We start from the raw sequence: 26,565 nt of genomic DNA on the forward strand, positions 1-26,565 counted from the left end.
AGCAGTTGTTTCAAGCCATCTGCAGACTCTACTAAGCATCACTCAATGGCTACATTCTACCCTTGACTACAAAGAGCAGGACATGGAGTAATGCCTTTGCTCCTGAAGAATAACAAAATATTCTTGTATCAAAGCTTAGATTCTGGAACAAGAGCTCATAGTATGGGGAGTATTTACTGGCTACAGAGCTCTGATAACTTTTGAAGTCCCTCACTGAAAAAAAAAAAATCTAATTACCTCCGTAGCCTCTCCTCTCCCTTCCCTTCACATTTCAGCTGTAGCATAATGCTAACAATTCTGTCAGAGATCTTTTGCAGCTGGAAACCTTGCTGATGCTGAGCTGAGGCTGGCTTAATGTATCCAAGAATATTTTAATTCCTGCGGCATCTACAGCCCCATAATTATCACCTCCACACATTTAGATTGTAGCACAGCCAAAGTGACAGAAGGTCAAAACGGAGCCTGCCTACACAGGAGCATTATTCAGAAATGCAGTCAAATCACTCCACTGCAACAAACACTTTTCTTGTCAGATTTTAGCCATGCAGAGAGCATCACAGAGCATTTTTGGGGAAACAAAGCACAAAACCTGGTAATAAGCTCTCTTACCATTCATTTGACTGTAACGTAGGGGAATCATTCTGGGCTATGTGATATAAGGCACTCATTGCATTCATGTTGAAAAGTGGAGGCTTCCTTTCAGCTAGAAAGAAAAGAGAAAGGTGTGATAAGGCAGTCTGGAAAGAAAAGGAGACAGATATGGAAGCATGAGCAAGGTATCTCTGCTAAATCAATAGCTCATTACTGTTGTCATCACATTTAAGCCAATTATTGTAATCTTCTGGGTTATTCCAGGACAACCACTCAAGGAAAGCTGTTATTCACCCAAAGAGTGGATGAAGGAATCCAAAGAACAGGATGCAAATTATAAGGAAAAGTTTCCAGTACATTTTACCTTAACTGCAACTTTACCCACCTAATCCTCAGTGGTAAAAATCAGCAGCAGCTGACTAAAACAGAGCTCAGACATACAGCGTGGCACCCATACCTAGGGAAGAGTGGCTGCCCATTTCATTTACCGTTGGCAGACACCTGTGGAAGTCAGACAGATTGCCAAATTCACTTGCTAGGTGTGCTTTTAACTCCTCTTTATCAAAGCTCTTCCTAGTCCTTGCACTTCCGAGAGGATGAGTGCCTGACAGCCCCCGAACAGATTTTACACAGAAATTGAGCAACGATAGTTTTCACTGCCATGTGAGTTGTGCCAAGCTGACAGTGATGCCAGGATTTTTATTTTTTATTTTTTTAAATCATTATTTATTTATTTTAAGTTCATGTCAGGTCAGATCAGAGCAATCACTTGTCCTAGACATGCAGCATGCATGCACAAACCGCTGTGTTTTCTTCTCTTTGAATACTGCTTACTTTTGGCTAGACTAGAAATTAAGAGACCAGCATTCACAGAAAGCCAAGCGGTGCTTATCAAGAGATTTCCTGCCCCTTCATTCCTGACCCCATGCTCAGATATGGAACCATGCAAAGGCAAAGCTTTAAGTTTAATACTGCTCAAATTGAAAAGAAGGATTGAAAATTAAAGGCAGGTCCTTTCTAATGCAACTTCTTAGGACATCTTGACATAATAGTTGCTCCAACCTTCTCCAAACCCAGCTTGTAAGAGCACAGACTGCAAACCATACTTTCCTCTTCTCTGGGAGCAAACAAAAATAGCAGCACTTTGTTCTATAGCAGAACAGCAGGGGACAAGTCATATAAAGTACGAAGAGATAAAATGTTTCTTAGACCCCAGCTGAAATACCGGAGACTTGCTTATGTCTCACTCCATTTCATGAAGCATTTCTGCAGTTTTGTTCATGCTTGGTCACGCATTCAGGTGAGGTGCACTACACCTCCTCACATGAAAGACCTGATTGTGGCCATTACACATCTTCCAAAATCAGCACGTAATCAGTCTGTAAATTTAAGTATTTAGAATTCTTTCATATACCCTTTCTTTTGATTGAGATGCAGCAATGTGAACACAGAGCATTACTTCCACAAGTCTGACACTGTTTTGAGTTCACATGTTGGGTATTACCTGTGAAAACAGCTGGCATTTTCAACTTGAAGCTTTTCCTAACACACTGAATGAACATGGGGAAATCAAGTATTGGGGAAATAAAAATATTGGGGAAATAAAAGTGCTTGTCGTATAGGGAGCCCAGTTTACATAGGCACCAAAATCTTGCTTCTCAGTGAAAGAAGCCTGGCAACCCCTAGCATTGGTTTGGAAACTGAAAGACACTTCAGAAGAGCCAATAAAGGGGGCTCAGCATTTGCAAAATAGGCCTGCAAAACGTGGTCTGTCTTGAACTTGCACACTAGATGAACATAGAAGTACAGCAGCATTATTAGTGCCTTGCCCTTGATTTGCTACTTTAACTCAGTTGAGTTTAACTCAACTGTCACTGCTTTCCAAGTAAGACTTGGAAGAATAAACTTTAAGGAATAAGAATCTTTTTTTTTTTTTTTTTTTTTTAAACCTCCCAACAATTATTGGGGACAGTTCTTTATTCACATCAGAGGCAAAGTATTTACTCACCTAACTCAATACACGTGATCCCAAGGGACCAGACATCCACCTTTCCATCATACTGCCCTTCGTCCATAGCAAGGATCACCTCTGGTGCCATCCTGCAAACCACAGGACAAAACACGCAGGTCAGAGGACACAACCTGTGACTCCCAGCACATAGCTTACAATGAGATGGCTTCATCATCTTCAGCAGCACAGCGGGCCACAACTTCAAGGGCCAGCATGGATCTGAGTAAAGCCATGATGAAACAAGAGTGCTTGGCTGCACAAGAAACTCTTCCAAGATGCAGATTAAGAAAGGGAAGTAAATAAGAGGCCAACCTCACTGCTAGCAAAACTTGCTGGCACATGGGAGACCCACACTAATCTCAAAGGCATTGTACCTGCAGGCAGTCAGCAAGGGCTGGGGGAGTCCTAAAGGCACCAACTCTCACCAGAGATGGTGGGTTTTCCATGGGCACACCAGGAGAATTTTCCAGTAGATATGTGCAGCCTGCGAGTATAGCTATGACATGAACAAGGAAATCCAGAACAACTGGGAAATATGGTGATCCAGGATAAGGGGATGAATGTTGGGGGGAAAAAGCAGCAGGGCCAGCCTGCAAAAATGTAGCCTATTTGGTTTTGGTCTTCAAAGATGAAGCAGGCTTCCTGCCAAATGGGCTTGTTCAGAGGTTGGGCGATAGGTGACCTCCCAGAAATGGCTGGGAGGTCTGCCACAAAGTAAGTGGAGTGTAAAGCTATGCTGGCCCACTATGTTAGGAATGCTAAGCAACTCAAGTGACCCTTAAGCATGTCTCTTCAAAAGAGAATCTAAGTAGCTGCGTGGCTTCCAGTCTGCAGAGCTGGATTAAGAAACTTCCCTTTCTCCATGCGTTTGCCTTAGTTCCACTACCTATGGCAAATGTTAATAATTTTTAAGCCAATGGTATTATAGAAGTCAAAACATTAACTTTCAAAGTGCTGTACAATCTACCTCTACTCATGGGCACTGAGAAAGAACCTATTTCCTGAAGAGCTGGACACGGGAATTGTAAAAACGCTGCTTTGTTAATATAGTTGGTTCATGTAGTTTTTATGCCAGATACTATTTTTAGATTGTGAAATGCTGGAAATGTAAGGCAGCAGTCCCCATGAAGTACCCCATGCTTTACTCACCAGTAAGGCGTTCCCACAAAAGAATTGGCAGGGGAGACTATAGATGCAGACCCAAAATCAGCTAGTTTCACTTGACCTGGTTCTGTTAGAAGAATATTTCCAGCTTTAATATCCCTTTAAAAGAAGAAAAAGAAAAAAAAAAAAGCACACTTCTGGTTACAGTAGAATAGCTTTGAAAAATTTACACATAAACAGAACTCTGCTAACCTGTTCTCAAATTAAATATTCAAAAAAAAAAAAAAGAGTTGTTTAGAAGCCTGGTATTACAGAAAGCTAGAGAGATCAAATACCTGACTTCATTTGGAACAGAAATCTGACTGCACCCAAAAAGCGTGCTGGGGAATGAAGGACAAGGAGATGGGCCACCACTGCAAGGCTGAGGTCCCAAACTGAGAACAAAGAGAGATTCCCCCTAATACCCAAGATATGACAGACACCAGCAACGTTATTTTAATCTTTCAAATGACCTGGGGTCCCTTAACTTCCTGCAAGTCTCAGGTAATTCATACATTACAGAAATTAACAATAATGAAGCTACTGTAATACATATGGCACAAGATACTTTCAACACCTTTGGGACCATACATTTCTCAACTCCAGCAGTAAGTGGGTTAATTACAAATTAATTGCCAATAAAATGCTGAGAAAGGTTAACTCCATTTGCACGCCTTCTAAGAAACCTGGCAATGGGCCTACACAAAGTTAGAGAAGAATTCACTTGAGTACCATTTACTTCTAATCCCTAGGATTTCTGGCCTGTTATACCTGAACTATTTTTCCTTGCACACATCAGAATAAAAAAGAATTGCTTTAAGACATTCAGGTCTCCTGATACATTGCAGCTGAAAAATCACAACATAGTGAAGTTCCTCGAAACCCTGCACCCCAATAACAAAGGGAAAGCTGTACACCGGGTGTGCCAGGTTTGACTTCACATAGCAGCAGCTCAGTTAGTTACTTCTGCAAAAGCAGACCCTCAATATACATTGAATACACGTAAGGGATCCATCAGCCAGGCTGGATATACAGTCTGGAATGTCTCTTTGCTGTATTATAAAAAAAAAAAATAAATCTATAAATAGAAAACACATCAAGAAAAAAAAAAGCTTTTCATATCTGGTGTTTGACTGTAGGTCCTTAACATTGAAACCACTTATCGGTACTAGCAGACGTCCAACATAAACAAGTTGGACTTGATGATCTTTGAGGTCTTTTCCCACCTAAATGATTCCACGATTCCAAGTTACTGGGTATTGCCAAACTCACACGTAAGGTGACCATGTGAAAAAGGAAGCTAATTAGATAAATGGGAGGGGCAACAAAGCTACCTTGTGCTTGCTGCATATGCTGAGTTATTGTACAACAGCTGAAGCATGGCAACTTGTGTACCAACCACAAACTGCAGGCCCAGAGGAACAGGCCAGCTGAAAGACTGCTGAAGTTCAGCATGATGCAGACATGGGTGCAATGTTTTATCTCCAAAGGGCAGCACACAGACGGGCAATGCTGGAATAACAAGAGCTGCAGCAACAGGCATGGACCTGGAATGCTTCAGCAACAGAGCTGGGCTCTCAGAACCTCTGTTTCCCCACTCCTGGGACAACACTGCTTCAAAACCAACGTTACAGCATTTTTGGTGCACATGTGCTACTCAGGTAAGTCTTCATGTTTTGGGTCTATGTATCTGTCACTTCTGAATAAGGACAAGTACCAAACAATGCCTTGTGTGCACAAGAACAAACCCTCAGAAGTCCTTCAGAGACAGCACAAGTCCTGTCCTCTCTGCTTTGTCTCCATTGCTACCCTCACAGTTCAGCAGGCACCTCAGGTATCAGCTTAGGTATCTGTGCTAACTTCAGATCGCCTCGTGTCTGCAATCTGATGGGATAATCTCACCCTTTGCCATCCCACACAGTGCCATTGGGACAAAGTGTTAAGGGGGAGGCCCAGGGAGCTCAGGATGAGACCAGGGCCTTGCTTTTTCCTGCATCTCCACAAGGTGTCCCCCCATTCCAGGTCACACTCATTTTGCCTTCCTGGCTTTTGGGCAGGGAAACCAAAGTTGTCCCAGCTGCCAGCTTTGGTCCTTCCTCACCGTCATTGCTTCACCTGCCCCAGTGCTCCTGTCACTTGCCACAGCAGGGGATTTTACTCCAGGGATTTTACACACAGCTCCCATGCAGCTGGGCGCATCGGCTCTCCTCCCTGCTAGACAACACAGCTAGGAAAAGGCAATCTTTCAGCTCTCCTCTTTAAGTTAGAGCATCTATCAGAAAACTAGAGTTCTCCAGATGGTCCTGGGAGAGGTCTTGCCTTCTTCTCTCAGGAATTAAAAGGCAAAATATCCCTTGGTAGAAAACCACTCAGATAGGAAAGATCTGCATGGTACTTATCTTAATATTCCTCGTGGTCACTCAGCACACTGCAAGAGTGAAAGTTTTCCCAGTTTCGAAGAGAAATAACCAGCTCTGTTCGTGATATGCAGTAAACACGTTAATGGTCAGCTCACACGGAGTAGCTAGGATTCAGCTGACTTTATACAGCACACTAGTTGTGCCATGTTAAGAAGTCCTAATCACTACCAAAAACTAATTCTCAGTAGAGCCCATACGGGCAGTCATTTACTATAAAAAAAATTTAATGCCCTCTGAATGTGTGTAAAGTTAGTTCAGAACAGGTATTCTTAGGTACAAATAAGGGCATATATGTAAAGGGTTGACCAGATATGATTTTAATTTCATAAGTTGACATTCTAACTTAATATTTTCCTTAGGCCTAATAAAAAAACCTTGCGTAGATACACCCCAAATATTATTCTATTCTAACAAATGACAAATAATTAAATTCCTTATTGTCTGAGCCTCAAGTATACATTTTTTCTGCCCACAGCTTGTAAGCAGACTACAGAAAGGCTTTTAACCCCATGACTTAGTCCCAAACTGCTTCACCCTGATGACATCTTGCTCACATTACCCTAATCTATTTCTCATCCTTTTCACAGCAACTCCCTGACATAAAGTACCAGCAGTTTCCAAAATAAGACAAAAAACACAAAATAAGAACATGCAACATTGTTGAAAAGTAAGTGAAAAAAAATCAGAACTGCTGGAAAGTAAAGATCTAGGAGCTGGTGCCCATGAGCAGCCTGTTATAACATCCTCCTCTGTGTGTTCTTATTTCTCTTAAGTTAGTTTTAGCCTTGAGTTGTGCTTTCATCAGCTGATTTCTGGATGCATAAATTTGATCTGATTTTACTTACTCACATGTAAAAAAAAATAAAATGTCTTAAAAATAGTCTAGCTCTACCACGTTGCTTTACTAGGTGAAGTTAGGGCGTGTGTTTTCCCATCCATGCTTTCTGCCAACATTCAGGTGCACTTTTTTACCAGGGTCTGCAGAGAACAGTTGCTAACATCGAAGAGAATTCAGCCCTGGAATATAGCTGCATTGAATTATTATAGAAGGAATGTGTTCCTTAACAGCCAGCGGCTTTTATTTATAAATCTACTCTGGCAGGGGTGTACTGACAAGTCCATTAGAGGGAACTTTGGCAGGAAAACCTCTACCAGAGTTGCTTAAACACAATGAAGTGATTTTCAGACTCCAGCCAGGGGAAGATGGAAGGACATCCAACAGCACTGAGCTCTGCCTTACCTATGAATCTTACAGTGAGAGTGCAGGTAGGCCAGCCCCTGCAAGGCACCGTGGGTGATGGCAGCAATCTCCACTTCCTGAAGTGGCTTCTTGTGAACTAAGGAAAAAAAAATCAGGAAAAAAAAACATAAGAAAACAGCAATCGTTTCCTGAGAATGGTTCTAAACAGGAGGAACCTCTTCAATTTTGCAAGCCACGAGGTGAGCACCATCTTCATCATACTAATTTTCCTGTAGCAGCTTTGAGTCTGCATACAGCCTTTGTGTATTTCATGTTAAACATTTTTCTTCACTGTCCTGCTAGGGCCAGCAGTTGCTGCTAACACCAGGCGATGACTGAGTACAGCTTGCCAAATCTATGTGAAATACAACTTCAGTCCTTAGCAAGGAAAACTTCCACTTTTTTTTTTTTCCCAGAGCAAAACCACAGGAAAATGAGGAATACTAAGTACAAAGTGATGCCCAGAATCACCTTCTCTAGATCCCTGGATTTGACCAGCATGCCCCTGTCCGATTCTATCTTAGATAGAAAATATACAGCCCACAAAGAGTAATAGTTTTTGCAAAGTATGGCTTAGATTCCCCATTCCTTTGTAGGTGCTGTGGCTTTAGTTTTCGGGTGATACTAGTCTCTTGTTTTATAGAGCTATCTGTGACCATTCCTACGAACTGCAAGGCAGGGACAAAGGTGATCTCTACAGGTTTTTATTACGGATACTCAGATAACAGGCAGCCTGCTTCAATCAAAGCAGAAACCACAGGAATAGCTGTACCTTCCTTGTACAACATACCTGCCAACTATATGCAGCACTGGCTTTCTGGGAAAATCTCAGCTTACCCTTAGTACCACGAACACAGGCATTCTAGCTACAGAACGCAGTAGTATAGACAGACTGCCTCTGCCATCTGTAAAATACCAGGTTGTGAGAAAACAGCCTCCCACTGTACTCAGAAGGGACACTAGAGAAAAGAAAATCAAAGACTATGGTTCTAACTCACCTTCTAGCAAATCAGAAGCTGATCCTAAACAGTACTCCATAACCAACTGCAAGAAAAAAGCATGCTTTTAAATATGATATGCACTCCTCCACAAATAATTACTACTTGGATGGCTGAGAAACAACAGAAGTAAAACCTGAAGTTTTAAGAAATGTAATCAGCAATCAACAAAATAAAATGCTCCAAATAAATTCCAGCAACATCAGACATCCTGATTTGTTGCAAAGAAGGTTCAGGCACTGAAAAGCTATGGGGAGATTCTCTAGAGGATGCTCCATAATTATTGTTTAACCTCCTTGAATACAGAGGCCTGCCAAAGAGAGGTGGGGATCTCTTCCAATATCCTAAATATCCATTTCTTTTAAATTACCAGGGAATTTTTTTATTTTTTTAGAAGAAAGGGACTAAAGGTGGCATGGGATGAATACTGCTGCATGTACTGGATGCCTGGTTGTCATACTACAAGCTTTCTGCACACAAAGACCCCGAGCACCGTGCCACTCACCCATGCAGTATGCTCTTTCAGGTAACAGCCCTTATACTCTATGGTGTTGGGGTGCTTCAGCTGTTGTAGAAACTTGACTTCTTTAATGATATCCTGCCATTTCTAATAAAAACAAAGGAAAAAGATATGAGTACACTTCCCCACTTAATCCCCCTAAATGCTTTCATACACCACAGACTACAGTACAGTCTGAAAAGCAGCCATAATGCAATTTTATGATGTGAAGAAGACAAGAGCTGTAGTTTCAAAAGCACAACTGTACTGAAGTTTTGGGGTAGTCACTGTTGCAGTAAGACCACCCTAAGACACATTTAGCTTGAGGACAGCCAAAAACTGTATTTTTTTTTTTCTCTTTTTATCTGCAATGCATTTTACTTGAAGCACTGTTACTGTTAAAATTAACTGCCCTGTGGTCTGAAACTCAGTAACAAACCCACCTGCCCCCAGACAGCTACAGCACATTCTACAGAGTGGTTTGCTTCCTTCTGCACTGCAGCACAAGGCCACTGACATTTGGAAGACCTCTGGAATAGTTCCAGACAGCACACGCAGAAGGCCAACAGGTAAGTAAGGAAAAATTAATAATGAACATCCCCTTTGGCCTGAAAAAACATGTTCTGTACTGCATGTCAACCTGATGTGCTTGGGTTCTCTGGATCAAGACACCACAACAGAACAAATAAGAGCAATTAACAAGCAACCATTGAAGTGAGACCGATACTCTGAATATGATGTCTATGCCATTCTGTACTGTAGGTCCTGAGAAGTGTTTCAGGTCAGCTATACATTTCACTTGACACCTCAAAGAGCTGCGGTTTATGGTTTCAGTAGCCCAGGTGCTCTTAATGCCCTTAGTACAGAATGCTTCTAGGCTGGTTATTTCTCAATTCCCATTCACTTCCTTAAACTGAACTATTTGTCAAAATTTGCATAAATTCATTTTCCCTCTACAAATCTCCATGCTTCCTATGGAAGTGAGCAACAGCTACAGCATTAGAAAGCTGGCCCGCCAGCGTCAAATGAAATACTCAGCTAATTCCCCTGACCAGACTTACATTATGTTGTACCAGCCTTTGCATCAGAATTGGCTTCACCATCTTACCTCGTTCGTTTGCTTCCCACTGTAGGACATTTTCTTGACTGCCACCACCTCATTAGTGTGGGAATTTGTAGCCTGGAGGAGGAAAAAAATAAATTAGAAAAAAAAAAAATCATTTTTAAATCCTCCCTGTGGAGTGAGCCGTGCCTTTAGCAAACACAGACTTTCTTCTCCTATATCACATCCTGGAAAGCTCCTACACTTCAGAGACACCTGCCTTGTGATAAGATTTATGAGACAGCTATTTTAGCACTCTTTTCTGGCATTATTTATCTATCCACAATCACAGTCCCTCCCTCAGCCCATACTACACTTGCTACCTCTCTACTGATACACAGAACAAGGTCCAGTATCTCACTGAGAACGCATAAAATAGTTTAATCGGAATTGCTGTAAAAGTAGCGTTCAATTAGCTTGCTCCTCTAATCAGCATTTTCTCTGATTCACTGTTTTTGGTCCACTTATTTTCAATATTAAGGCAAAGGCTGTATTGTGATTTTTCATCACATCATCTTAGGACAATGTCTGTGTGCCTTATATGCATTGCTGTAGGGAAAAAAAAAAAACACAACTAGTTTTGGTTCTGAAAATCAGTCAAAAAAGATAGATGGGTCCAGGCTGCTTTTGTCAAGTTTCATTTAATATTGGGCTTTTTTTCAAACCTTTGTTCTTCAAAAGACTGATTAATCTAGTTTTACGCCATTAAAGCAGAGAGGCTGTGACTTTCCTACGGTTCAAAACACGTTGATGAGGCACAGACCTCCTCCCAGATATTACCATTGGGGTTGTTAGAAAGCAAGTTATTTTGGTTTCCCTGTGCTGTTACAAAAAGATCAAGTTTTCAGGAATGAATTTGTAGTAACAAAAGGAATGTCATTCACTTCGCTTATGAAACTGGGTCACCAAACGTAGGCGATCTGCACACAGTTGTTCTCTTCGCTGCTGGTGGTTGAGCAGATGTCAAATCATGGAGCCATGCTATTCATAGAAATGCAAACCACCTTATCTGAAAAACCACCGTGGAATCAAGCTTAAAAGCAGACCAGAAAAAAAATCAGGACATTTACATTTTCAACAAAATTTGCCAGGCCCCAAACTTCACCCATTTTAATGCAAAAAAAGCAGATCTTCAAACAGATCTTCAAAAGCAGATCTTCAGAGAGCTGACATCTAACTCAGACTTCTCAACCAGACTGACGGACTTGCTTCCTGCCCAGAGTATAAGCAGGAAAAAAATACAAAGCCGCTGTATTTGCTTGCAATCTGCTCATTTGATTCCTGCATGGAAAGCACTGTTATCCCAAGAAGCTTTCTCGTTGGGCAAGTGGTCACAGCAGTAACATCTCATACAAGTTTTCCAGTTCTGTCCACACCAAGTCTTCTATCTTTAAAATTTAAGCCCCCATTCTTTATTTTTGCTTTCTTCATTAAATAGCTTAGCTTCGAGTTGAAAGCCAATCCTTGCAAACAGTAAGTCAGGCTAGGAGATGATGCTCAGTATTTGGGGGGAATAGAACATAAATAACAAGTGTCCTTGAACTGCAGGTGATCGTTATTGTTGCAATCTCGTATCAACGCAGTACTAGGGAGGCTCAGGAAAACACTCAACAGAATTGGATGTGTCGCATCTGATTGTAAATTTAAAAAGTCGTGTCAAAGGAAGAAATGAGACATTGGAAGATTCTGTCTTACAGATTAGCTACTCGTTTAATATTTTATTATCAGAGCCATCAGATCCAAGTTGGACAATGAGCATTATTCAGTCAGCAAAATCTTGCTTTTTTGTAATACGTATGACACAGGGACGTCATACAGGATGACCAGAGGCCATGAACTCAGTTTTAGAAAGAGCTTTGCTTGCCTGGAGTGGCACTGCCCTCATTTCTGCATGTTAAGGATGGAACATCTTAAGGTTTTAATCCTAAGAGTTGCTGAAATCCCAGCACCTCTAACCACTTACAATTTTGAGGACAAAAACCCTGTGTCAGTTAAAAGCTTAGAATACAATCAAAGCTAAATGTGGTAAATCCTCATTTCCACTGCTCGCGCGGATGAGTACTATACTCCCAAGCAATGCATTAATCAAAGACATTTCACGATGCTCACAGTGACTTCAAAGAAAAATGATGTTGGGTGAACCACAAGAGCCCAGGAATTACTAAAGGGAGCTGACACACTTAGACTCGACTCTTCCCAGCACACACACTTCATCAAATGGGTTAGAGAAAACATAATACAAGTAACTTCTGGGGAAGGCAAAACCCTTCCTAAGCACTCATCGTCCTGCTCCAGCACATAAAAGATCTCAAGAGTATTTTACTGAAACAGATGAGTTCCTGCTGGTGTTCTAAACAAATTTCCAAATACTTCTGTCTGCCACTAACTCCAAATATCTTCACATAGCATACGCTCTCTCGCATCAGCCACAACTTTGTGCTGCAGGCTACAACTGCCCCATTAAGCTGTCGCCACGCTCCCTCTGTTGTGGACCAAGTTGCTGCTCTAAGCAGCATTTCTTTCTAGCAAGAATAAAAGTTTCTTTTCTTAAGTTAACTTGCCAAGCATTGGTAATCATATATTGGGCAAACAAAATCACCAGTTCTCCAAGTTACACCCCCAAATCCTCTATTAACTTTATTCAGTTGCCATTTTCTGAATGGCAAAACACATGAGCCCAGGACAACATATCTGAGCAGCACTCCTTTCTTTTCTTGATTAGACCTGGCATGAATATTCCTCTACCACCCCACCACCCCTTTATTTTTTAATAGGTAAAAGGTTTCTTATCTTTTTAAAACACATGCTCACAGAACCGTAGTAGGCTTGAGGATGCCAAACACCATGGACACGCTGGGGTATAAAGTATTTAGTTCTGTTAGGGAAGAGGCACTGAACTGCATAACAACCAAACGCAATCTTTAGAAATACTGTGACCAGTCAAGGAGGAACCTGACCCTTGGTGTATTTTAGGACTTTTCCCTCTTCTTTAGATGATTTAGGAAGCCCTGTTCCTCCAAAGATGTTTGACCTGTTCTCCCTTTCTGATACCAAGGACATCAGAACCCCTGGAAACACTGCCACGATGATGTGAGATCTTATTTGATGTGAGATTATTCCCAAACCCTGCCTCATTCCAAGGCGAAGAAAGACATCAGACAGGCTGCAAGAACACAGACCCCAAGGAATGATTTGCTGTATGCTCAGTGCTCCATGCAACAGGGAAGAAAGTCTCAAAGAGCGGCCACGAAGAGTAGATACATCACAGAAAAGAGGTGATGCATCTGTCTACACTCACTGTGTTACTACAGTAACTTTACTGCAAACATGCCTTCCATCAACGTCAAGCTTGGAGGAGGAAGATGCTGCCAGGTCACTGCAAGAAGCTGCAGGCTGGCTACGCTCTCCAAAGCACAGACCAGGTGAAGCATAGAGGGAAAAGGAGGAAGAGAAGCCCTGCAGAATCACAAAAATCTGCCTAACCATGGTGACATCTCTGGTGTAAGGCTCCTTAGTAGCTCTCTAACACTCATCCTCTTTCCCTGGAAGCACGAGGGCTTTCTGACCACCAGAGCTGAATGATGAAGGCAGCGCCGTCACTACTTCATCTCTGCCCTAAAGCACATCACACATCCTTTTCCTCTTCTGTGAGATACACTGAGCAGGACCTCCCTACTTCCACCTTAAAAAAAATCCTGCTCTTCTTATGGAGAGGATCAACGTGTATTGTAAATTTTACAAACTCATCATCTTATACATTGACTATTATTCTTCCACCTACCTGGCACTTAACCCAACACCTAAAACTGTCTGTCCCACTGCTGATGATCCCCATGGCAGAAAACCTCTTCGGTTCCACCAGCAGCTCCACTGCTGCACAGAACAATGAATGCCGGATTGGAGTGCTTGCAGATCACTCATGCTAGCTACTGTCAGCATTGCAGGTGTAAGAGAGCTTATCTGAATACTTTAGTGTCTGATATTCAAAAATCTCAGCTCCGGTGTGCTTGATCTTCTGGAGTGGCAAGACATACTACCACGTAACGTAAATTTATCTTGGAATGATTTTTTGATACTGAATTCTATTTTAGCTTCACTGATAGTGACTACATTATAATTATTTCCAAATCCAGTATTTTCAGTTTGGCTTTGTTTGATCCTAATTGGATTCTTCTCACTTTCCAGATGAAATTCTCTCAACTATCAGTTAACGCTACCTCCCTTCCCTCTTGAATTCCCATCCCCCCTGACTTTCCCTTTGCTTTTGCCATGAAAGCATTTGCTATTGGAGATAGTATGGTATGTGATAAACGAGAGCAAAAGGAAGATGACAAAGCAAAACAGTATTTCAAAGGTATCTCTAACTCCTAAATTATCAGAAATCATTCAAAAGTCTGAAAGCAATTTGATGCGACTTCCACAGTATCTTTATTCAAACCACCACAAAGCCAATTCATTAACAAAAATAGCTTTTAACTCCAAAAGCATGTTGAATCATTAATTCACTAGATCTATTAATTTGCAATAATTTACAAGCTTATGAGCACCAAGTAGATTATCTTGAAATTCCAGTTTGGCAAATTAATTTCCAACTGCTTCAATTCAACTTTCAGCATCTAACAGCACCAGATACCATGTACTTAACCTGTGTGATTGGGTATGTTATTAAGTCTATAGTCGACTGCTTCTCTAAATACAGCTGGAACAGCAAAGAGCTCAGGAGTGCTCTGGAGACACTTATTTCCACGATGTGCTATGCTAAAGCTAACAAACACAAAACACTAAGAGCTGAAAGGATGCCCACTTTTACAAATCCTGAGAATCTGCAAAATACCAGATAAATCGGTTTCATTTCTCAAAAAGGAGGTAAAGAACTGTACTTACAAAGTAAACTGCTCCAAAACTTCCATGTCCGATTTCATGTAAACCCACAAATATTTCTTCAGGATCATCTTTGTAGAAGAGGTCAGCTATTTCTGGGTCCTTTGGCACCCCTTTGCGCATGTTGACCAGTATTATGAACTAGCTCGCGCTTTCAATTCCCAATCAATTTCTTCCTTCATCGACAACGTAGTTTGTAGACAGCATTCAGCACCTGGTGAGAAAGTTCATCTTTTATCTGCTTCCCTTACACAGGTTTCAGTCCTCCCTTCTCTGACAGCAAAATAAGAGGAAACACTTTCAGGAGCAATAGACTTCACTATTATTTCCTTCAGCAATTTCTTTTTAATTATTAGTTCAATTTAGATTTAGAGATTAAAAAGCATTCAGAGTACAACGGCCCTTTATCTCACACAGGAAGCAAGTGCTGCAGCAACGCTAAGGTCCACTTGAAGACAAAAGTCCTGTTGCTACGCAAAACATCCTGTGATATGAGTTTGTTATTCTCCGTGCTGGTCTCCAAATGTGTCACTTTTTCAACTCTTACCATTGTTCCTCCTACTTTTCTCTGCTGTTTGTTTGCTTTGTTTCTCTACTCCCACTTGCCAGCTGGTGCTAATAGAAAAGTTCTCTTCCATGCCACAGAAACACTTCACAATCATATGAGTGCGGGGTTTGTTGTTTTTATTTTATCTTTTAGTGCTCTAGGACAGCTAGGGCTATTGGGTTTTGATAACTCCCATCACAAAACTGCTTTTGAAAAATCCTAGAGTCCATCAGGTAAGGCAGGTATTTGCTTTCTTACCATCGTTCTGTAGAACAAGCAGATAGACAGCATGGAACAGAGGTGCACTTCAAGGAAGATTTTAAATATCCATCCCAAACCTTTTATTTAAACAAAACACTACAAAGCTTTGCCTTTGTCATCTAAACATCCTGAAAAGTTTGCATTGGTTCACAGACACTGGCGTACAAAGGCATGACGGATGCCTCTACCCACATGCCTTTGAATTCTGAAGCCCAGCAGATTATCTGCAGATGAGTCAACTGGAGCAGCTTCTAACAAGTCTGGAGCAAGCCTCAAAATTCTATTTCCACATATGTAGCTCAGCACCTAGTTTATTGATACCACATCTCTGTGCCTAAAACAAAAAAGCTTCTGAAAATAAACACCAAAACGTTCAGCCTACCTTATGTTATAAATCAGTGTAGCATTTGAAGAGAGACTGGCTGAAATGTAGCAACCAGATAAAATTAAAACTAAAACACACATTAAAGGCTTCAGAAGATTTCAGACTGCAAGCAGCATCCAGATAGAGCAATGATGAAAGCAGAGCATAATTTTGGTCTGAGGCTGAGACAGTCTCCTTGGCTCAGGATGACAAGTAATGGAGCAAGAAGCACAATGAATTGTGGCTCATTAGGGGAGCGCTGAGGTGAAGCATACCTGGGTAACTGTGGCACAAAGCATGCTCTGTGGCTCAGATTCCTTTCAGCAGCATCGTTGTGTGCTCTCGTCTCCCCAAATTCTACGCGCTCTGATATCCTACAAAGGAGAACAAGTTTTATTATTTAGAAAAAATATTCTGGTATCTTCTAATACATGAAAATATTACATCTCAAGAAATCCACCACCTGTCCAAGGATCACTTGAAAGCGCAGTTAAAGAGGGTGCTGGCTATAAATGTTAGTGATCTCTCTTTGGGTGAAGGTGCTCCCTTTCTGTCTTCTATAATCATTGGGCTTGCTCCACACCATAGAACAGGACACCAGGAAAAGATGTTAACGCCAAATTGTTTGACTTTTATAAAGGCTCTTAAGCTTGTTTGGAAGCCTGCTCTCACACCACACTTTTTAGATCACCTACAAAAAGGACACAGCTCACAAAGCTAAGGCTGGTATTTAGCTCAGCTCATTGTACCTGACTTACAAAACCTCAAAAGAAGGTACTTGACATTAATAAGTCAAACATTGTCACACTCCACTGAGAAGAAAACGAGCAATTAAAAGACAAAAAAAGGAGGGCAAGCAGTTAGACCCATCAGTGCAAATCAGGTCAGAGAGCACACACTGAGTGCAGCCACCCCTTCCTACCAGTGCCACAGCACCCGTCCTCTTGGAGGGTCAAACACAGAGAGGGCTTGAAATCTACCCGCCCTCATATACATACAGCTGTATCACCAAAATCTGAATTGATGTACACCTGAATTAATGCTTAACAAGCTAACTCATCTTCTCATTTATTAGGAAAAAGCCATCTGCATAGAAGTCTTCCTGCTGAGGAGCTTCAGAAAGAGGATTGGCAATGTTTTAGCCCACCTGTGATATTTTAGTTAAAACATATATCTCAGGAACAAGCTGATGACAGAAGCCAGATGAATGAAATGAGCATTCATTCTCAGCTGACTGGCCTCACCCAAAGGTCCTGTATTTACTACATGCCTGCAGACAGGGGCAAAGAATGCAGCATTTCAGGTCGGGCATTCTTCAGGCAAGTGAAAAACCCATTTGGCTTTAGAACAATACAAACAAACGGAGGAAGAAGACATTTATCCACCTCTAATCATATGAACTGTGCAAAAACCAAAATCAGCGCAGCTCTGATATACAAGGATAAATTGGTATTTAAAATGGGAAATTAAATGTTGATATTTAAAGTTAAGCTCTAAGTAACAATGTCACTCTCTATACAGGACTGACATACGTATCGATGCTGTACGATACCCAAGTGTTCTCAGCAGGACGATTATTTTCTGGTAATGATTATCAGAAAAGCCAGGGATGGGAAGCATATCGGGAGCAACCCAAGCCCTGTTGATGTGCACGGATCCGCAGTGCTCCACGCTGTCCGACAGCCCCTGCAGCGCCTCGTGGAGCAGGTGCTGGGAGCCCTGCACACGGCTGCTCGGTGGCGCTGGCTGTGCTGTCTCATGCTTCAATTGCCTACGTCAGGAATGGTACAAATCACACCGCTTTGCAGTAAGCTGGCAAAGTCACATTCTTAATATTAAAGCTCCCTTCCGGAAACGGAAAGATTAAAATAAGGATAGTTTGAACTGGCTGGCTCGATTCTTCAGAGCACGAATGCCATCAGTAGAAATTACTCAAGTTCAAGGTATCATCAACTGAAGCAAGCTGTTTCAGTTACCGATGTAATTAATGCATCAAGAAACAACTTAGTGTAAGCCTGGTATCTGCTCTTCATCCTTCAAAAAGTGCACCACAATCTGCATTTGAGACTGCATGTTCCAAAGCCCTCAACTGAAAATAGCATTAATCATATGGGCAATGACTTATGGATGTGACAAGTGACTCAAGATTTTCAGAGTGTGTGAGAACAGCATTTGGTTCAGATAAGGCCATTTGAAGATGCCTCAAACTGCCTACCTAGAAATTAAAGCTCTCAATCAACAGTAACGGGTGAGAATCTCAGCCTTGGAGGACAAACTGCTCGCGCTCCATTTCTGAAATACCCTAAGCAGCTAGAAATAAATGAATTCTTCAGAGTAAATTTAACATAAGGAATCATACTAAGAAAATAAGTGAAAGGTCCTCTATGAAAAAACTCTCTAAAGAAAGTTATTGAACACATTATGACTGCTCTGCTGATGGCACCTGGATTAAATTCTTCATTGAGGATCAGAAGGAAAAAAAACAGGAAATATCCTACAGCTGCACAGTTTGTCATTGTGCAATGCTTTGGCGACATCGAGGCATTCGGCTTTAGAATACCAGTTTAATTAAACCTAGACAAAGTCAATCGGAAATAATCACACCGTTCAGTTGGTGTGGATGTTTTACAGAGTACCATCAAGGCCCCAAACCTGAGCAGCTTGCAGTGCCCAGTTAAATCAGAAGAGAAGAAAGGGAAATATTATCAAGATGGTGGAGTTTAAGTATTTAAATAGTCTCCAAGAAGAGTATCTTTTAATTATCTAGCAACAGGCTAACTTACAATGGTTTTTCAGCACCCTTTCATACATACCAATGATGTGACTGCTCAAGATTGCTTGTAAATAGCTGGTCTGCTTACAGGAAAGCTCAGCTCAAGTAAAGCAAAGCTTCCAGATGCACATGCTCACATGACGTGAGCATCTTCAAGAGCTAGGCATCTGCTTTGCGATGACTCCCAGGGAGAAAACTAGTCTCTGTGTTTATTCAAGTAGCCAGTGTAACGCCCAAGGTAAAGTATTTGATACCAAGTGCGTCTCCTTCAGAATTTCCTGGCAGGGTAATGGAGATGACACACAGGCAGGGTAACAGAGGGAAGATTAGCTGTAGCAACAGAAGACTTACAAATCAGCTTTTATTGTAGTTGTTTCATATCTGAAAGCTGTTCTGGAAAGCAAACTGATATTTAAAGGTCTATAACCTAGAGCAAGGTGCCACGAAGCAGCAGTGGCTCATCCTGTGGACATCTCTGCCCAGACCCCACACAACATCGTGCTACTACAACAAACTTTTTTTTTTTTTTTTTCCAATGGTTTAGAAAAGCAAGGTGTCCCCAGGCACAAGCCGCCCTCCCACTTGGTTAAGCACCCAGCACCGCTTCTGGTTTTCACATATATTTGCACCAAGATTCTCCTGCTACCAGTTATGACCTCTAAGTGCGCTATGAGTAACAGAACAGTCCTTGACCTGAAGATAAATAGAGCAACAAAACACAAACAAAAGTGGTTTTAAGAGTTAAGCTGCCCTTATTTCCAGCTGTTCCATGTTTAAAGCTACAGCCACATAGAAGATGTCATCATACCTGCATGCCAAAGTCTGTAACTGCTAACACACTCTTCAAGACGTTTCTCTATCAAATTATTCATTTACTAAGCAACCTGTAACACGTCCAGCATCCTTAGCTCCCCAGTACATCTAATATTTGCAGCATGGCTTCCAGCCTCCCCAAAATCTCAATTTCAATACCTTAAAAACTCCACGGTCCGTATTCAGGAGCAAGCGTACTGCTCGTAAAGCACAGCCTGAATCGTGAAAGCGACTCTTGCTGTGAGACACGTGGGTACAGAAACACATAAAATTAGGTTTAGTTCCCAACAACACCACAGTACTTCCCAAAACAAGGACGAAGTTTTCCACTGCAAGCAGAAAAACAACGTGCAGGAAGCGGGCTGGAGCGCCAGCAGGAGGAGCAGCGCAACGCGGCTCGCCCATTTTTAGGTGGGTATTTTGGGGGGGATAATTTTACACCACAATTCTTGTTCCAAGAACGACAAACACACACAGTCCCCTTCCTTCGATTCAGTCTCTCCCAAAATCTGGAAGACAGCATTAAAGAAATTCTCAAGTGCAAGCGCAGATGGTAAAAACTGTCCTAAATCAGAAATCTGGCCCAAAGCAGGCACACGCTCTGGTTCCACTGCAGTGCTCGCACACACACACAAGAACACAAACAAAAAGGCTTTTTTGCTGTTTGTCTTTAAAGTACGAGCCATTTTTTCCTTTAATTTCTACTTCAGGCTTATGCCTAAGGCCTTATCCGGTGCTTTAGCAACGAGTTACGCTGACTTTCCCTCACCAATTCCCTGCCCATGGGGATGAGGAGCCTTTGCTTTGCAGCAGGTACTCCAGCTCCTAACATAGCCAGGTCCTGAGGCTTTAATTACGCTAAGGGTCCCAGCTGCCATAATAGCTGTACAAGGAGAAGAAAAAAAAAAAAAGGTTTTCTGGTTCAGCTTAGAGAAAGTGAGTCAATCGCATTGTATGTGCTGGCCTAGCCATGTTACTTTTACTCTAGCAAAGAATTCAGTTATTTCAAGTCCAGCCTGATCATTTTGAGAAGAAAAGAAACCTCTTGAAAGCCCTATTTTAAGCTTTTCAATGTCATTTCTTTGATAGCTAAGAATACTTCAACTTGTACAACCAATACTACGCAACCGAAAGCGCCACGTGTTCGCCCTAGCATATTAGCTCTTATTTTAATGCATAAAACACTACGACACATATCTGGTATGCAAGCTGGTTATTTAGAGTCCTCTGACAGTGTACACAACAAGCAGCTGTACGACAGCCTTTGTTTGCTGAAATTCATCACCGATTCCATGCTACGTGGAGCAGATTTCACTCTGGTGAGGAGCAGCAAACCCGCTCCCACGTCCAGTCCCAACATTTCTAAGGAGCAAAGTGATCAAATTTGTATGCAGTGAGGATGGAAGATACCCAGGGACCTTGAGCAGCCACAACAGAAGGTTGTGAGTGTTTGGAAGTGTCCTGCAGCTCGCCAGGAGTATGAGGGGGACGAGGACAGCACTAGGCCGCGGCCTGCAGGGACAGCAGCAGCCCCTTGAACACGGCTCCGCTGCTCGGCCTTTGCAAGCGACTGCCCAAAAGACTGAAGGCAGTCACACGCCCCATTTCCATTCACGTTTGCACGGTGTTTGGAAGAAAGCCCAGCTCCCCTAGAAAGAGATAAGAGGATTTTTCTGTGCCAAGCCTTCAGCTCGGCCATCCACCTCCAGCAGCAGGCTGGCAAGCGCAGCCGTGGGCTCAGGGCTCCCCAACGCTTACGTGAGCGTTGGATCACGCCGAGTCAGCCCGTGCTAGTACAGATTACTCACGCTAATAAAACAAATGAATCAGTACTTCACTGACAAAGGTGAGCACTGTGCACAGTGGCCCTGGGATATGAAATTAAACTCATAACTTTGTTGTAGATATGTACCTTTAGCGAAGCTTTATTTCCCCCCAGTTACAGGCAGCATTTTTAAAGGACACCTTGTTCCGTTTGCAGTACCTTTATTAGTAGTATTTACCTACTAAGAACGAGACAACTGTCCCTGTTATTTAAAAGTAAATCAATAAAAAGAGAAAGGCGATGTGTTTACAGTCAAGGAACAATTAGCTTTAGGAGCAGGGAAAGCTCCGACAAGTCCGACATCGAGCAGCCACCAGCCTTTCTGAGGAAGCTGCGCCAATTGTGGTCACTATCCTCAAAGGAAAAGTAATTTCTTTTTTATGAATACCATACAGAAAAGCATGATAAATATGCTAAAAGTTAGTGATCTTCTTATTTTCCTCAGACACTGCTCTGAACGGGACAGCGGAGGTGAAGGCAGCACCTTCTGCCTTTGAATGGTGGGTTTGGAAAAGCATAACCTTTTTCTTTGCACTTGGTCCAAAGCTCACGACCCGATGAACATTTCCATAAAGACCAGCATTATTAAGTCCTTCTGCAATCTGCGTCACGAAACCCTATCAAATTTGAAGTCCCTGATTACACATGAAGCAGAAGCATTTACAACGCGACCTGCCACATGCACAGTATGGGAACAGCACAAGCAGAAGGAAACGTGGCATCAGGTAGGGCTCAAGCTCAACACTGAGGTGCTTCTTTATAAACAGGTTTCCCAATGCAGCCTGGAAGCAGCACTGCTTTGCTGGTGTCCACAGCAAAGCAATTTTTGGAGGGGTTGAGGGGTTGTTTTTTTGCCTTTCCTCTTTGTTTTTCTCCTCAAGGCACATCTGCACCAATAGAAGTTAATTCCAGGCAGCCCCTCCCCAATACCCGCACGGCTCAAAATCCAGCAGTGACTTTAAGACATCCACTTCTGACTGTCCTGCTGCAGACTAGAAAAAGGCTTCGTGCTCTGAGCAAGGAAATTTCATCAGTAATTAATCATGGCACCCTTGAAATAATTCAGGGGTACATCTGAAAGGGAGGAAGGATACAGGAATGTTTTAAATCCTAGCACACGTAGGCATCATACAAATATAAATTTCATCAGGTCTTCTCATGAAAGCACCTCTAAAACTTCAGACATGGATCATGAAATTGTGGAAACTGCCTTCCCATTCTCATCAGGCTTTCTGGAGTGTTTTTATCAGGCTCTTCGTCATGTTGCTTACAAGCCAGTGAACTCCAGACAATTACAAATTCATGACTATTATGCTGTGTGTTACTCAGAGGCAAAAATAAGTCATCAAATTTGTTTACGCAGGTCGGAGGAGACACCAGCACACTCAGAGTTTCCTACCTATTAATGGAATGGCTTCCAAAGCTCTACCCATTTTGTGGCTTAGAGCTCCTTTTAGGTATTTTCAAGGAGTTGATCATCACATAACCAACCCAAAAAAGCCCAGCAGGTGGATAAACCCACAGCCGCAACCCCTCTCGAGCTGTGACAGCAGCGCTGTGCCCCCAAGCAGCTCACCATCCACACTCCCAAGTGGCTGTTAGAGTTTGGATCACCAAAATTCGAGTTTGGATCACCAAAAAAACACCTTTATTTCAAAATTAGTTGTCATGGTGTCAGCCTACGTAGCGTGGCTCTGAGCTGTCCCTCGGAGGCCAGCCAGAAACCGGAAAGCAGCGAGGTTTACTAATTGAGGTCAACGTATAATTATGGCGCTACCCAAGGAGAGCCAGTGTTGTAGCAGCAGGACGTGTGTACATTTCACTGAAAAGCTTGGGATAACAGCTGGGCAAAAAAATGATTTATTTATAGAAAAACATGACCACAGATAAGAACCTGTAACATAACAGCATGCTAGTGAGCAAGGTAGCTTTGCCATAACAGTAATTGACTGTGCAGAAGTAGTTTTCCACTAAAAAAAACTGTCGATTCTCTTTTTGCAATAAAATAGAACTCAGATACTGATTTTTCTGGAAGCTAAAGGAGTCGGGAAGTAGAGTCCTTGCCCCAGTAAAACCAGCCATAGCACATGCTCACCGGGATGTGAGCAGCCACTCTGAGGGTCGCGGTACCCCTCGGAGCGTACAGGGACCCACCGCAAACCCAGTGATGATTTTTTTCCTTGTTTGATGGTGCAGAGGACGGTAACCACGACGCGCTGAATTTAGAACTGCGAATTTTCCGTAATCCTAAAGCTCTGTGAGTTTTTATTACGGGCTTACTATTAAAACACCAAACCTCTCCATTCTGGCCCACGGGAGAGCGTTGCATGGCGCGGTGCGTGCTCTTCGTCCTCCCCAGCGAGGAGGCTTGGTGAGGGAGGCTGCGGGACCCCAGCCCCACAATGCTGCCACCCCACCCCACCTGCAGCCCCCAGCCCATTTCCCCAGGGCTCCCAGTCCCACTGCCTAGCACACACCAGCCCCACACATCCCTCCCTGCGTGCACTTCTCCTTTCACAGCTCTCCTTCCTTCCTGCCTCCCTCCCCTCCGTGCCAGCCAGAGATAACGCTTTAGGAAACAGCCTTTTTGGCTACTTCAGTTTTATCATTTCAGCTCAGTCTGCCCTCAGCGAGTCTGTTCTACTCGAGCACATCCCGCTCCCTTCCTGACCTATTTACAGGCACGGCTGCAACCATTAACATATATAAAAGGCAATTTTTCCACACTCGCATCATTAAAAAATGCCTACATCTGTTTCATCCAGGTGCTCTGCATCTGCTTCGCAAGTGGAATTGAACGTGAAAAAGCTTATTTAGAAAAAGTCCACAAAAATTCAATTACACGTGAGAAACCTATTATTAAAGGAAGACAAATTTAATCTAGCATCTATCAGCCAAGACAGAATCAGTCATTAATATTACATGACTTACCCACTGGCTTCCCAAGTTTATTCTTTTCTAGCACATGCATTTTTAATGGCTAGTAATAAAAAGATACACACAGAAGGAAAAATATGGATGCCTAATGGCCAAAATGTCATCATTACCTAATAATTGTATAGCGGGAGGGAGCAGTTGACCTCTGAAAAAGCACTGGCTGAAAATCTGGAAAGAAACAGAAGGCGCTGTGCTGCCTTTGTCCAGCAGAAATATGCTTTGCCATACTGGACATCGTGTGTGCTTCAAAAATGATTGTTTTGGGGTTACCGCATCACACCAGCAGCTACAGGTGCACAGGAGGCAGGTGAGGCTCTTCTGGAGGCATCTCCCACCTGGCTGGAGGGGGCTGCAAACCCCAAACCTCGGCAGAAAGCAGTGTACCCAAGGCGCTCCCTGCAGCACACCTCAGAGCCAGGTTGCACAGGCACAGGCTGGGATGTGGCACGTCCAGCAGCGGCCGTGCCACGCGGTTCTGCTGCCACCTGGAACCCGCCAGGGTGTCCACGTACTTTGTCCCTCAGAGCTTGTGAGGGCAATGCCCTCAGGCTTTACAAAACACAGAAGCTGATAAAGGGAGAAACAAAATAACCCGCTGAAGGTCACCCAGAGAACACAGCGACTCGGAATAAAATCTAGGTTTCTGGATCAGGAAGCAAATGGGGGGGGTTCTCTCTGCATAGGAATAAGAAAAGGCAGCAGGTAGGTGATCTGTTTCCTTCTACTGCTTCACCCAGCACTGATCACAGAAACGCAGAACCACTCGGGTTGGAAAAGACCTCTAAGATCAGAGTCTAACCATTAACCTTGCACTGCCAAGTCTACCACCAAACCATGTCTCCAGGCACCACAGCTGCATGGCTTTTGAATACTTCCAGGGATGGAAACTGCTTTTCCAGCCCAGAGAACACTCAAAAAATGCCACTTGAGACCCCTACATTTGGAATAAAAGCAAATAGGTGTCATATTCATGAATAAATGTAGGTGTTCCAAGGTGTTCCTTTCTGTATTACCTCACCACCACGAGCAGGAGGGGATTTAGTCATCGCTGAGTGCCCTCGGAGCTGGACAAATGCTGCTGCACTGCCTCCTTCATCCCAACTCCATTCCAAACACTCATCAGGTTCACTAAGCCCTTGGGATGAGATGACAGGTGAAGGAAAAAGCCTTGTCACTTGCCAAAGCCCTCTCCTATCTCACCGGGTTAGGAACCAACCACTGAGCAATGTGAGTGACAACGCTTGGCCATACCAACAAACAATGAATGATTTTAGCAGGCATCTCACTCTGCTTCCTGTCCCAAGGCTGCGTCCTCTGTCTGTGCCTGAGGGCGTGGTGCCTGAACCACAGCACTATCAGCAAAAACGCCGGGGGTTGCTCTTCGGCACTGCTGCTCCACTTTGTATTTGGCGAGTTTGGGCCGTGGCTGCTCCGGAGCCTCCAGGGATTCTTCACGGCTTTGTCTATTTTTTGGACCGAATATACAGACGAGTTTTCTCCATCTTCTCAGTTCACGTAAGGAAAAGCACAAACAAACACACAAAAACCATGTGGCAATTACGTTTGAGGGAGAGCTGTGCTACAGAGCTAGCACCCCAGGAGGAACTTTCACATTGCTGGGGTCACCAACCCAAATTCACATCTCTCCTGGCACTTCCTGAAGGTAATTCAACACAGAAAAGATACCTTTCACTAACACACGCAAATTTACTTGCCAAAAAAAAAGCATTTGAGGAAAGGTTGAAAAGGGACTTGCTTTGATTCAGCCCCTCCCTCAATAACTCCACTAAAAACCAAGGCATGCAGGTGCTTTCATGTCAGGACATACCGAAGGCAGGGAACGTTGCTCCACTTCACAAGCAGGACAATATGCGTGCTTTTCTCCGAATAAACAGCTCTAGAAGAGGCTCCAGGAAGGCTCTGCATTTGTTTGCTACTCTTCAGAATGCAATCATCAGGAGGTCAGCTCGGAGAAGAAACTGAGGACACGTCCAATGGTCTGAGGCTTACAAGTTGAGAGAAATACCCACGGCGTGGTTCACCTCTCGTGCTACACAAACTCATGCATCATACGCAGATTATTTCCAGAAGGGGCAGGACAAAAATGCCACACTGCCAGGATGAAAGGAGGACGAGTACAGGCACTGGAATAGGTGCAGA

At 43.0% G+C, this 26,565-nt stretch overlaps 1 protein-coding gene across 4 annotated transcripts in view; it reads right to left on the bottom strand.

Moving 5' to 3' along the window:
* TAOK3 (TAO kinase 3) overlaps positions 1 to 26,565 on the bottom strand; it is an 81,953-nt gene that overhangs the window by 32,073 nt on the left and 23,315 nt on the right. For all 4 annotated transcript variants that reach the window (XM_068653782.1, XM_068653783.1, XM_068653785.1 and 1 more), the window contains 9 exons: positions 16,333 to 16,431; positions 14,889 to 15,099; positions 10,011 to 10,082; positions 8,909 to 9,010; positions 8,404 to 8,449; positions 7,406 to 7,502; positions 3,752 to 3,865; positions 2,600 to 2,691; positions 610 to 703 (listed from right to left, as the gene is read on the bottom strand). In XM_068653782.1, coding sequence (XP_068509883.1) covers positions 610 to 703; positions 2,600 to 2,691; positions 3,752 to 3,865; positions 7,406 to 7,502; positions 8,404 to 8,449; positions 8,909 to 9,010; positions 10,011 to 10,082; positions 14,889 to 15,008 — 737 coding nt within the window. In that variant the 5' untranslated portion in view covers positions 15,009 to 15,099; positions 16,333 to 16,431. The remainder of the gene's footprint in view (positions 1 to 609; positions 704 to 2,599; positions 2,692 to 3,751; positions 3,866 to 7,405; positions 7,503 to 8,403; positions 8,450 to 8,908; positions 9,011 to 10,010; positions 10,083 to 14,888; positions 15,100 to 16,332; positions 16,432 to 26,565) is intronic.

Source organism: Anas acuta, chromosome 17 (assembly GCF_963932015.1).
Source record: "Anas acuta chromosome 17, bAnaAcu1.1, whole genome shotgun sequence".
NCBI classification, from domain to species: domain Eukaryota; kingdom Metazoa; phylum Chordata; class Aves; order Anseriformes; family Anatidae; genus Anas; species Anas acuta.